The sequence below is a fragment of the Canis lupus genome, chromosome 9, assembly GCF_048164855.1.
Source record: "Canis lupus baileyi chromosome 9, mCanLup2.hap1, whole genome shotgun sequence".
NCBI lineage: Eukaryota > Metazoa > Chordata > Mammalia > Carnivora > Canidae > Canis > Canis lupus.
The window spans coordinates 52,426,429-52,440,275 of NC_132846.1; the positions used below are offsets into that span (position 1 = coordinate 52,426,429).

The following is a 13,847-nucleotide window of genomic DNA, read 5'->3' on the forward strand; positions in this document are numbered from 1 at the left end:
ACTGGGCTAAGACAAAGTGAGAGGGGAAGTAGTTTCAGGTTGTCTGAGCAACTCTTGCAAGTAGGAACTCATTTAGTATGTTCAGCATGATTCCATTTTTGTAGAAAAGAATACAGTATCTAGAAAATAAAATTGGGCAGTAACCTCTGGATGGTGAGATTACCACAGATTTTTCTTTTGTGAATTTTCCAAAGTTGCTACAGTGACCATGTATTACTGTAAAAAGCCATTTAAAAAAAGAAGGAAATGTGCTAGGCCTGGCCTCTTGAGTCTCCTTCCCAAGGGACCTAATTTTTAATAGATTTGTTTCAAATCCTAAGCATCACACGGAACAGTATGGTAAGAGGAAGACTCTCATGATGAGGCCTGGAGCAGTTCAGCAAACAAAAGGCCATCCTGAAACCTGAGGGCCGTGGTGCTGCCGGGCAGCAGGAGGCTGGCTTCTCAGCACTGGGTGCATGCTCCTGAGTGTGTGTGAATGCCCTGCCACTCCTCCTTCCACTTGATCAGTACAAGCCAATTGCATTGCGTTGGAATTTTAACTTTGTCTTCTTTCTTTTTCTCTTACCCTTCCCTTCTTCCCCCTGCTTCCCATCTTTTCCTTCCTCAAGGCCTCTCCCACCTCATGATGAGTGAACAAGGTAGGTGCTTTGTGCTTGTGGCACGGCAGCTGCCTGAACCGCTTGCCTTTGTGCCTCTGGCTGGTCGCTCAGCGCCTCATTGTTGCTGGCAGGCCATTTTGCTGCCTGTCCCTCCTGCTGTGGGCCAGGCTGGCAGCAGGGGCCACCCTGTGGTGGGGGGTACCTTAACCAATGCATCTTGGTTTCCTGTCCCCATCATCCCCTTGGCTTGTCCATTCTGCACCACCATTTGTCATTCAGGGCGCTGGCCCTGCCGGGCTGCCTCCAAGAGAGAAGCATGAAACAAGGCATGACGGCGTCGATAATGGGGGTGAATGAAGCTAATTTCAGAGCAACAGAGCGGTTAACTTCCTCCTGCTCCTCCCCAGGCCCCATGCTGGGGCCCTGTGGCTGAGGGGAGAGGAGCTGGACTTCTCCCTGAATTTCACTCTGAGTAAAGGTTTCCTTTTTGTCTTCCCCTCCATCCCACTGCCCATTGTAATGACTTTGAGCCACACATGGTCAAAGGAAGCCCTTGGGGGTTTAACTGTTTTCAGTTTTATATAAAAGCAAAAAAAACACCGAAAGAACATGCTAATGTCTTCATGGCAGGATTCTAACTCATTATACACCCTGAAGAAAACTGCATATAAAGATCTGTAAATTCAGCATCTGCAACCTAAAATATTCAAATATGCAGGGAATGAGCTGTGCAGGAAATTCAGCTCAGCTAAGCACAGGGTGGGCTGTGAATGAAGCCTTTTTCTCCTAAATAAAAATTTTCCACATCATCAGCCTAAATCAGGATTCGAGAACTGAGCCTACTTAAAATTGTCTTTTCCTTCACTGTTCAATTGCTACTATTGTGTTTCTTCTGAGCCTTGGGATGATTGCAAGATTGGTCTACCTGCCTTGCCCTGACACCCAAAGACTGTACTTTAATTTCTCTTGTCTGTTTCTTTTCTAAAAATGCAAGGGACTTTGGTGCCTCTTTTGGAGGACCAAAGTAAAGGGCAAGGAGGGGTCCTTCTCTGTTTTCTGGCTTTTCTTGATCTTTTGAGGAGGGTAGGACAATCCTGAAGGGCCTTCCCCTTCCCTTTTCCCTCTTTTCCCTTTTCATTGGACCTGTCAGATGGTGTTGCCATAAAGGGGAGTATGCTCAGATTAAGAAACCACCCAGGGCTGAGAAAAGTTTGCTTATGAAGTCCAGGGAGCTGTGGAGGTGGGCAGTTGAGGGGATCCTGACTTGATAAGACAGTATAAGGAGGAAGCACACCTTCCCAGTTGAATTGCGTCCTCCAGACCTGAGCCAAGATCCACAATGTGAACTCTTGACTTTCAGCGAAGATATGGTCTACTATAGCGTAAGAGTCAAAGAACAGAGCTGGAGGCAAGAGGTCAGGTGAGTTTGCCAGTGTTAGAGCTGGAAGAGACTGGGATGAAACCTCGTTATTCTTGTCTGAAAGTGAGGGAAGTTATCTGCCAATAGCAGGTAACTATGAAGTGAGTATGACTAGAGGATGTTCTTGACATCAGCCTGGTGTCTGGGAGTTTGAGAAAGTTAAGCATATTTTTGCCAAAGCAAAGCAGGATGACCCAGGCTCTCTGAATTGCTAGAATTTGGTAGCCTGGCTCTGATAGCCAGTTTCCACCAGAAAAAGCAGATACTTGGAGTCCTGATGACAGACTCCCTTCTTTCCTTTTTCACCTCGTGCTCCCCTTTGTTCTTTAGGGATCCTCCTAGCTTCTGCAGTGGCTTGGGGGCACGAGGGCATCATGTGGCTGCTGTGATAGGATAAAGACTAGGTAGATGGGATACACTGGTGGGAATTCCTTAATCTTGATTTAGATATCTAAGATCCTTCAGAGGTACAACTCAGGTATTTTGGAGGGCTGAGTCCCAATATCGGTATGAAGAACAAGTGGAGAATCTGTATTGTATACCTCCCCCTCTCTCCCACCCCCTCTTCAGCTTCTTTTGGGCCCCCAGCATTGAAGTGATGAGTAGAGGATTCACACACACCCAGGTACACACGCTTGGGGGTTAGCAAGTACTTTCTAGAAACAGAGTCTTTAAGCAATGAAGGAATGACAGCTACAAATACCATGAATTCCCCTTTAGAGAGGTTTTCAAAAAAGGTTGCAGAATTCTTCTGGGTGGTCAGTGCCTCTAAGTTTTTAAGTCTCAACTTGCAGTTTAATCTATTTTTAAGAAGGTCCTTTGACTGCATTCCCTTCCTCTCATGTTTTCCTGCACTTCCCTCTCCCTTCTCTGTTCTTGCCCTGTGATGATTGCCTAAAGCACCAACTCTGGTTCCCACCTATAATGCTTTCCTTCCCCTATTCCTTCAACATGAAAGAAAGATTTCTGTCTGGTTCCCACTGAATCTCCAGAATTGGTTTTTGATCCTTGAAAATGTGTCCAGAAATACTTACCTGTGTTGTTTGTATACCACCTATACATGTATGTGACACTCTTGGTCCTAATGACTCATGCTAACATTGGGAAAATACCAGGGAACTTGGCTTCTTTGAGACTTTCCCAAACCAATTTTACACTGGTTAAGTGTGTGCAGTTTCACATACATGTGGCTGTGCAGTGCTTTTGCATGCAGACTTTGTCATGTTTCTAAGGATGGGCCTGGGTGGAAACTAATGGGAAAAGCTTAAATACGAAGCTGGTGAAAAAAGGCAGCTGGTGAAGCTGTTTTGGCTTGTTTAGGCTTCACATTGTGCATTTGTTCAGTGCTGCTTTCTCAAGATACTTTAGTGCTGTTGCCTTTGCTGTTGTGGATTTTTGTTATGTATGTTACATTTCTTTGTGTGTCCGCAGTGTGCTGATGTTTTACTCTCCCTGCTCTCTCTCTTTCTCTCTCTCTCTCTCACCGCCTCCATGGTGGACACCATGCTTCCTCTACTTAATTGGACCTTCTACTTCATTTCTGTAGGTAGAAGTAAAGGTAGAGATGATTTTATTTTTCTCATTATAACTATCAATCTGCCTTCTGAAATATTCATGTGTCCAAGGGGAATTGTCGATTCTGATGAATACAGTCCAGATTATAACTGAGTGCTTTTAACAACAACTACAAAAATAAATAAATAAAAAGCCAATGGTATCATTTCCCTTCAGTGCACTTCATGTTCGGTGGTTGGGGATCATTCTGAGTTGGCCTGCCTCCCTCTAAATCCAGGATGGGACTCGCCCATTATGGCACGCTATTTCTAGCAGGAATAGGGGACTCTGAAAGTAATTATGCAGAACTATTTTACTTAAACATGGGATAGTCTAAGATTCTCTCCCAGTAAATGTATTGAAGGAACAGGGGAGATGTGACATGGTGTACTGTTGCTGCTATTATTTGAGGACGACTGGAATTGGGGGCAACATCTGTGAAGGAAGGATAATAAGAAAGGGGAGAGGATTGGTGAATTGCTTGAACTTTAATGTGAAATTTGGGGGGAATATTTGTGCATTGCTGTTTTATCTTCTGGGTTTCCTCCATTTTGGGGAGTAGAAATGTTCTGTTTTGGGGTGATGAGCTGAGAAGGGTGGGACTGGGGCTGTCGAAGAACACGGGAATGACAATGCATTATTACATCGGAAGGAGAACATGGAGAGAAGTAACACTGGATTTTCACTTCTGAAGTCAACCTTTTGCCAGGCAGGCAGGGAAAAGGAGAGGTGCTGAGCGGGTGGGCTTGCTCTAGTGCTCTGACGGGGCTTTCAGCTTCACACCTTTGGGGAGAGCACAGCTCACTCCTCCGTTTCCGTCAAAACTGCACCCAAGAACCTGGCTCACCAGCTCAAATTGGATTAGCTGTGCAGCAGTGAAGGGAGAGGTTAATTGATAAATTATAAATATGTATCTGCATCTGGTTCTCCTCTCTTCCCTCCTAACTCTCCAGCCCTATCTCTGTGGAGCTGTGTGCTGCTGCTCACTACAAAGACTGGCAAATAACAGGAATAGGAAATATGAATTCTGGCATGAGAATGTTGAAGAAGGCAGGGGCTGACAGGTTATTGAACATGCTGATTCAACTCTAGTCTGTGAACAGGCCCATCTCTCTTTTGAGTGTTATGCTTTTCTAGATTTTTAAAATTATGTATGGTTACCTTGGAAGTAGTTTGGTCCTTTCTACTTTGGAGTCGGCTGATTGACTATTCTTTTTACACTAATCACAGGCAGGCTCATTCTCAGAAATTTGTCATGGGGAACCCTTACCCCCTTATAAGCTTAGAGCCTTTTGAAAGGAGGTGAGAAAGGGAGAAGAGAAGGAGGAAGGATGAGTGGAAGCATACATTTATGTATGCCCCTTCCACTTCTCTACTTTATTCAACCAGAGGCTGCCAGTGATGTCCTCAGAAGCAAAGCCACCAATCCTTCCCCAGGACTCAGCCCTTCTGAAGCATGTGGCATTGTGTCCTCTGCCCCTCCTCCCACTGGCTTCTATGAGAATACATGAGAATCAGTCTTCTTGTCTTCCTCCCTTCCCATCCCTTCAAATCTCTCTTTTTCTTTCCCTAATCCCCTAAACCGTCCTACAAGATCTTTTTAGCTTTTGCACATGGTATCTTATTTTCTCTCTCTGGCTACTGCTGCTACCACTGGGCATGTCCTGTATACCAGCAGTTGTGCCATGTGCTTTATATGCCTTATTGCACTTAATGCTCACGCTTGTTTTATGAGGTACGTGATGATGTTACTGTTGCTTTATGCATAAGTAGAGCAAGGCTCAGAGAGCTAAATTGCTTAAGTCAGTTGGCTATTAAGTGGAAATGAAACTCAGGATCTGACCCCTAACCTCTACTCATACTCCATCTTGGATCCAAGGATGCCTTAAACGTATGTGCCTCCCAACTATTTCCCTGGCACTGACCTATCTCAGCTTCCAGGCTTCCACTTAGCATTCTCTGTAGCATATAAATATCCATATAAATATTCCACTACTATGACCTTAGTATGTCTAGTCAACCTTCATATCAGCTGGCCACAATCCAGCTTCCTTTTTTGACATTCCTGTTTTTGTTCATGGTGTCCCTATGCTCCTCATCGCCCAGACTTGAAAACCAGGAATAGTTTTCTATCTTTCCTGAACTTTTCTGTCTCCTGTCCTGGGTGATCAGTTGAGAGATCTTGTTGAGATTCTCTTCTGGGATGTCTCTTGCATTTCTACTGTTAACACCCTAGTTCAGTTCCCACTTAACCCTTATTAGATTACTACCCTAGCCTAAGTCCTCCCACCTCTATTCTCTTCCAGTCTGTCCAGTAACTGAGAACTGCTTAAGCTCTGCTGTCCACCAAATGGAGTGCAGGATTAGTTATCTCACTTAACAAGTCCTCCTTGATATGGGCTTCTTTTCCTTTAGCCTTCTCTCCTATTAATCTTAGACACAAAATTGCTGCCAGTTAGGATACCGAATAACCTTCCTGGACCTTTCTTTGTCTCCTAGCTTTACTTATTCTGTTTCTCTCCCCTGTAACTGCTCCCCCTCTCCTTTGTTCTGCCCACTGAAATCACACGTAGATTTTATTTCCTAGTTGATGCTATCTTTGAGTGCTCCATTCAGAGATGAGCTTGCACTTCATGTATCTCTCTAAAATTTTATATTGGAGTTATTTGGGAATTGGGCCACTCTGCTCTACAAGATGGCAAGTATATGGAAGACAAACATATTCATTTGTTAATGTCCAGATGTGTCTAGCATTGTAGGTTGCATGTGGAAGGGACTCAAAATCTCTAATCCTTCTTATCTTTCTGTCAGTCATTTTCCTAAAAGTGAAAATAAAGCAAAATTCAAATTAAATCGGATCATGTAGCTCATCTGTTCAAAAGCTTTTGAAGGATTCTCATTGTATAATTATCAATGTGCCTTCCCAGCTTTATTTTCTACAATATTTTCCACTCTACATGATCACCCCTTCCAGCCCCCTGTCTCCTGAAGTCAACAACTCACTCTGCCTGAATTCACATTATGGTTTCCTGCCTTTGGTCTTTGGCCCAAGCTCTGTCCTCTTTCTTGAGTGTCCTTGGAACACCCTTCCTCCCCTTATCCTTTAAAGCCAAGCCTCCTAGGTGTGCCAGACTTTGTGCTTCTGTTACAGAGTACCTGTGCCAAACTGCCTTGAATCAGATTTACTCATGTGTTTCAGGCAGCTTTTCCCTAAAGGACAGAGGCTGTGTCTTGGCCATTTCTGTCACCTACACTGTACTTAGCTCAGTATTTGGTCCAGAGTTGCACACCAACCTGTGCCCCTCATCACTAGCTTCATTACTCCAACCAACTGAGCAAAGAAGTCCCAGTGGGGGATAGGGTGAAGCCAAATATTCTGGTTCCAGTTCTCTCCTCACCCAGGCCTTCTCTTGGCCCTTTGTGTACAAGTAACAGAAGGAAATGGTCACAAATTACATTAGACTAAAAGCAGGAAAGGTCTCTGGATTTATTCTTAGGAGATTGTCAAAGAAAAGAAAGCCTCAGACCTTGTCATTATTTAAAGCTGACCAGCAAAGCAGTAGACCCATGATGGAAAGAATTATGAAGTTAAATCTACAAGACTGAGCATGATATATGTGTATATGTATATGTATACGTATAATGTATATGCTATAATCATAATCAGCACATTCAGGGTGCCTTTGGGCTGCAACTGAGACAAAAGCAAATTTAATTCCCTAGATGTGACTGACCAGAGAAGGTACTCAGCAACCTGTCTTGGTTAGTTTTTTTGACCTGATTTTGACAGACTTTGTTTAAGTGTTGTGTTTTAGCTTCTATCCTCCTTTTCTTACTGACTTAGGGATTGCCTATTCTGGGTTAGGTCACCAAATACTTTTCCTGAAACTGAACTTAGGGTAGGTGTTGCAGACTCAAATGTCAACAGGGGCCTGATAGGTATCATCAAGGAGCAGCTCTCGTGTAAGAAAAATCCTGATGTAAGACCAACAATAGAGTGGTGGGGAGCAATGCAAACTGGTTCCTGTCAAGGGCAGCAAACTCTACTCTGCTGCAGCTGATTGCTACCCTGAAAAATGCATGCCCAGTGTCACCCGATCCTCAAGAAAAGTTAGAAGTGCATTTTATAAAAATGTCAGCTCATCACAACTTTTGCTTTATGTATGGAGATATGAACACACATACACACCCCAAATGATTTGGCCTGTAGGCCACAAACTTTTGACCTTTGGCTTGAGGAAGAAGGAGTAAGATATTCCTCCAAGATTTCTTGCTGAATGTTAATAGTGGGAAGTAGTCATTGGCAGCATGGTTGATTAAATTCCTCCTTGCCTGTAGCAGAGGTCCGGGCATGGGAATCTTTCCTACCCTTGGCACTACTGCCAGGGAGCCCGATCCATGTGTTGGGTGAAGTTGGTTTTGTAAAATAGGGTAGGCATTCTTGGGGAGGGTATGGTGAATGCTGAGACTGACCAGGAAGAGAGGTAACAGACTGTAATGTTAGCCAAGTACTGGCATGAGTTTTAAATAATAAGGTCAGCTGGGAGGCATTTAATTTCTTTTCCTTTTGCTTCACAGGACCCTTTATTGCTGAACTAGATAATGTTGACCCTAAGGTACTTTAATCTGTCAGAATTTAGAGACCTATTCCAATTTATTTACACATTTTTCCCCATGTAGATTTGATCATTCGCCTGCCAGTGCTGAACTAATCAATATTGGCCAATCTGGAAAGAGATAATCAAGCTATATGAACTTGAACGTGATTTCATGTAGATTGTATTTTGCTGGTAATAACATTAAGAAAGCTTATTTGAGGAGTTGAGCCCTCTCTTGTCCTGCTAGGACCAGAGAACCCTGCAAAGTAGTTACTGTTTTGATAGCCAACTGTTTATGCAAATTAGTAAATGCAATGCCAGCTACTAATTATGAAAATAAACTCATCTGTGCTCTATAAATATCTAATTATAATAAAATAGGGGCAATACTACATTTCCATCTCTTGCCTCATCTGTTTCTCATCCACCACTGATTTGTCCCCTTGACAATGAATAAAATCACTTTATTTTTTTAAAGAAGCCTGTTTTCTATGTTTTTTTTTTTTCCTTCTAACATTTTGAAAGTCTGTGGGGGAAAATAGATTTATTTTCAACATAAAAGTAAAATTGCCTGATTTTAGCAACTCTCTGTTTTTGACATTGATGTCTTTGAAGTGGTGCTTTAAAAATATGAAGTTTTTTTTTTTTTTCAGTTTCCTTATTTAGAAATTTTCATTGGACAGTGATGACTTTTTTTTAGAACAGTTGTTTTTTGGAGTTTTTAAAAAATGTTAATGTGAATAGATTTATTAGTAAACTGTATGATGGGTCAATGAGATATTTCAATTAAATTCCAATTGACGACATAAAGGAAAATATTTCTCAGATTTCTAAGCAACATGCTTATTTCCTTCTCAATTATCAATTTGGATTAATCAATTATGCATAGATTTTATATGTGTATTATATATCATAAAACACTTTCTCCTTGAAAATGAATAGTCCTCTACTTGCATAGATTTTTATCAAACCAAGTTGGTTAATCTTAGAGGATGTATAATTTTCAACTGTAGCTCTCTAGGTGGACACATATAAACTTTGATAGCACCTATAGGTAAAGGATCTTTTGAATTAAATTGTAATATCCTTATGACACATTTCACTTATAAAGAGAATTTAGAAGGGTAGCATCATGAAAAAATATTTAATAAGAGAACAAGCAAGTGCATTGCCTTGTGTGCTTGGGCTTGTATAAGTCATGGTCTATTTCTCAGGAGTGCAAGGCAGTGTGGTGTATCTGGGTAGAGGTACAATTTCTCCAAATACATAGTAATAGGTGTATAACGGTTGAATGTTTTCTCACAGGTTCCATTTGTAGTGTACTGAAGAGAATACAGTCTGGGAGGCTGTGCATCTGAATTTAGCATATTGTCTGCTCTAACAGTAGAAAAGCGATGTTTATTCACCATTCAACAAATACTGACAGACAGCCAATGATGTGCTGGGCCAGGTGCCAGGTGCTGAGTACACAGGGCTGACCACGCAAATACGGGCCCGGCCTCTGACACGCTGGTGACAGTCCATAGCAGTTTGAAAGTAGCTTTCAGATGTCACAGTTACCTCTCCTCCAAAAGTTTTAAATAAATTCAGTTTTCAACTTAATTATGTATCTGGAGTTTTAAAATTAATTTTATTAATTTATTTTAAAGGGAAACTGTCAGGTAATAATTCAGTTCAAATCACCCACCCTTTATATTTTCAGATACAGAAAAGAAAGTATTCTTTGAGTATAAACAAGCAGATATTTTTCATTTATTCATTTGCCCGTTCATTAAGAGAGAGCACACATAGTGTAGAGTGTGTAAGGTCTACACTCTTAAGTATACAGCTTAAATATTTAACTTACATACACCCATGTCAGTACCATCCGGATTGAGGTATAGTACCCATCACCCCCATAAGTTTCTGTCGTGCTACTTTCTGTCACTGATTTTTGGTATATAGATTCTCCACTCCAAAGTTGTGCATATCCATGTAGTAAACAGCAGGCAGGCTCCAGAGTGCTTTCATTTTCATTAGGCATGGCTAACCTTGTGAGAAAGGGAGGCATTGTGGTTTTTTACTGTGTGTAAACAGAGTCACAAATGTTGCCCTCTGGTGAGGTGTAGCTGTGCTCTATGATGGCACTCGGATTTCCTTCTGCACCAACAGAACATCTAATTGATATCATTGGGCTTTTCTTTTTTTTTTTTTCCAAAGGCATTAGTGGCTAGTAGAACAGCAGAGGTAGAAAAGACCATATGCTTTGTAAAAAGCCGGACTAATAACACTTTTTGATGGATGTCTGATTTTTAAAAGTGCTGCATCTTTCATTAAAATTTACATGTGAAGTAAGGGCAGGCGCGGTGACATGAAAGCTAATGCAGCTTGCGCATCTTGACATAATAACAATCACAAGAAACTAGAGATCCCAGATGGCAGCTTGGCCTTTGCCATCCTTTTAATAAGCTGCTAACTGCTAATTATTTCACTCTTTTGGGCAAGTTAATTTACTGTTGACTCTTAAAGAGATATTGCTCTTTTTCCCAATGCCACAAAAATCAGAGCCCTTTCACCTGGAGCTGTAACAAGTGCTTCCCTGCAGGTTGAAAGCTTGTCAGCTGATTGTAACAATGATGGCAAGTATCGGGGTGGAAAATGTTGCTTAATAATATTTTCTTGTATTCTTTGACTATAGAAAATTAAAAAAAAAATTTGCTCGGCTAAGGATCCATTGTGTCTGTGAGCGTGTGCGTAAGAGCAAGAGATCAGGGCGCCCATACAAGGAGAGGATCTGAAATTTGGAGCCTATTTAAGAGTGAAAGAACAGCTGCCTTTTAAATGGTTGCTAATTCTGACAATTAATGCTGTTTTGTGAGTGTGTGATTTTCTGTGATAGCGGTTAGGAGGGATGATGGTGTGTAATAGCTCGCTTCCTAAGCTTTATGGTAATGTAGCACAGTGATGAAAGAGAATGGGGTCCACATGTTCCGGAGCCCTTTTAAATGAAGAGCCACCGGAACATGCTTTTTCTGTGCTTCGACTTTCTTAGGATGGGTTCGTATTTTAGCACAGATGCAGATTATTAAATAAGTGTGCAAGTGGCTTGGATGCATCAGGAGTGTTTGGAAAAGAACCTTGTTGGCAACGAGCTGTCTGACAATCAAAATATTTACTTAAAGATAAGCTAATGACTGTGTCTTGCAAATGCCTGCGGATCCATTATTGAAACGACAATCAGCGCTCTGGCTTGAGACTATCCGAAACTAAACCTCCAACCTCAAATACTATCACGTGGAGATGTGTTTGTATTCTAATTCTCTCAAAACAAAATAACATGGGTGTTAAACAACAAACAGAGGTAGGAAAATCTGTCAACCCATTTTCTTGAAATATTTAAACTGAATTTAGTGTGTTATTAGGATCAGTTGTGCTTTGTTACTATTAAGAATTACTAAATGGTGGGACGCCTGGGTGGCCCAGTCAGTTAAGCGTCCGACTCTTGGTGTCAGCTCAGGTTGTGATCTCAGGGTTTTGAGATGGAGCCCTGCTCGGTGAGGAGTCTGCTTCTTCCTCTCCCTCTGACACTCCTCCCACTTGTTCCCTCTCTCTCTCAAATAAATAAATAAACTCTTTTAAAAAAAGAATTGCTTAATGGTTTAAAATATGCATTGGAAAAAAACAGCTTTTCCAACGATTGGTGCTATCTCTGAACTTGATCTTCATGATGTGAGTTTTGTAGTGTACTATCATGTCTCTAGTGATTTGTGTGTTATCCAGTTGTTGGGAGGACTGTGGAGGTCAATCAAACACTAAACATTTGCTTATTGGTTAAGTCTAGAGGAACTGGGGACGTTTTAAGTGGTATATTTCTTTAAAACTAGTGCATCACCTGGTTTCAAAATAAACCTAAGGAAAAATATAAGCGTGTGTGAATTTGGGGAGGTTTTGTCATCTTTCAGAATCTGATATTATACAGCGTGTTCACCCAGATTGCCAACTTCTAAAAGAATTTTGAGAAATGCTAATAATATTTCGAGAAGAAAAAAGCACTGAGAAAAATCTCAAAACATAGGTTGAAGACAAAATTAAACAGATTTTTTGACTGTAGGACTTCTCAGAGCCTTTGTTATGACAATACAAGTTATGCATTGTTGAGAAAGAAAATGTAGTTTTCAAAGTCACCCAAATGTATTTGATGTGAAATCTTTTTTTTTTTTTTTTTATAATTTACATTTTAGATGAGGATAGCTAGAATTAAAACTAGTGTTCAGTTGAAAAACTTTGGACAGGATAATTTTCAAGTCTTTTCCAAGTCTAATATTATAAGTTGTAATGTCTCTAGAATTTGAAAGAGGCTTTTGGATTGGCTTTACTCAAGAATCTTTGTAACTACATTTTCTGTTTTGATTGGGAATAGTTTTTTGGATGGATTAGTTTCAATAGGGAAATTACTGCTTCCTGGTAAAATGCATAACACAGATGTTAAAACAACTGCAGTTTTAAAGACACTAGTCTTGTTAAAATGCTTCCAGTTTGTATTACCTAAGTACTCAAACGGATCTCCATCTACTGTGTGTAAACAACACTCCTGATAAATGGCCTGCTTCACTCCAGGAAGGGCTGATCTCAGCATAAGATGAGAAAATTACTGGGAACTTTAAGTTTTATTTACTTTGAAATTTGGAGACTGTTAACAGTCGTTGTGCTTATTTGTCCACTTTATTGCTAAGACCATTCATTCTATCACTCTGAGACTTTGACTTTCCATGCCTTTTTATTTTTTCTCCCAGTAAACTCGTAGGTGGAAGACATTCTTCCCAGAAAGAATTACTTGTACTGTGTTTAGAAATCATTGGCTCAACTAAGGATTTTGTGGTCTCTCTCACTGCAAGGCGGACTTTGTCCTATTTATGTGCTGTCTGTTCAGTATGAAGTGGCTGCCATTGATTCATCTGTTGTAGGCCATTCGCCTGGGGCTATTAATCTGATTGTGGAGATGTAGTTTGCTGAGCCAGCCGTACCCCGCTTTGTTTCCCCAAGTGACCAATAATGAACATTTACAAATGTCTTGGCCAAACTTGTTATGGGATGGGTGACATTCTCAATTCCAAAGTGATTGATCCTTGTGGCAGTTGAGCCTGGAACACCAGATACCCAAGTTTGAATAATTCTATTGCAGGGTCAGCACTTGGTATAAAAAGAGCACTGAGATACGTGTCAGAAGACTAGTTCGGGATACTGGGGAAGACAGCATGATAGATCAGAGCACTGATGGTAGTGCTTGATATTTACAAGGCATATAGCCTTGTGAAGCCTTATTATCCTAATAAGTAAAATGGGAATGATAATACTACCTTCTTCACAGTGTGGCTGGGAACCATTGAGAGACTATATATAAAAGGCTTATGTTAGAGCTTGGATCTGACATTTTAAAAAAAACATTAGTTATCATAAATGTTAGCAACAAACATGAGTTATCAGTGTCATAATAAATATATCTTGTCAATATCACCATAGATCTGGGAACTTTGAACAAATCTTTTTGATCTTCCATTTCTTTGCTTGTACAATGCCTACTTGGTAGGTGGGTAATAATTGATATCATGCCACTGAAGTGCTGTGCAAATTAAAATGGCACTATGCAGCATGAAGGAATTCATGGTTCATGAGAACATACACTCCACAAACTTA

At 40.9% G+C, this 13,847-nt stretch overlaps 1 protein-coding gene across 19 annotated transcripts in view; it reads left to right on the forward strand.

The window, feature by feature from the left end:
- The window catches only part of NRXN3 (neurexin 3), a 1,529,630-nt gene that overhangs the window by 115,808 nt on the left and 1,399,975 nt on the right, over positions 1-13,847 (forward strand). For all 19 annotated transcript variants that reach the window (XM_072839524.1, XM_072839530.1, XM_072839517.1 and 16 more), the window contains exon 4: positions 612-641. In XM_072839524.1, the coding sequence (XP_072695625.1) occupies positions 612-641 (30 nt within the window). The remainder of the gene's footprint in view (positions 1-611; positions 642-13,847) is intronic.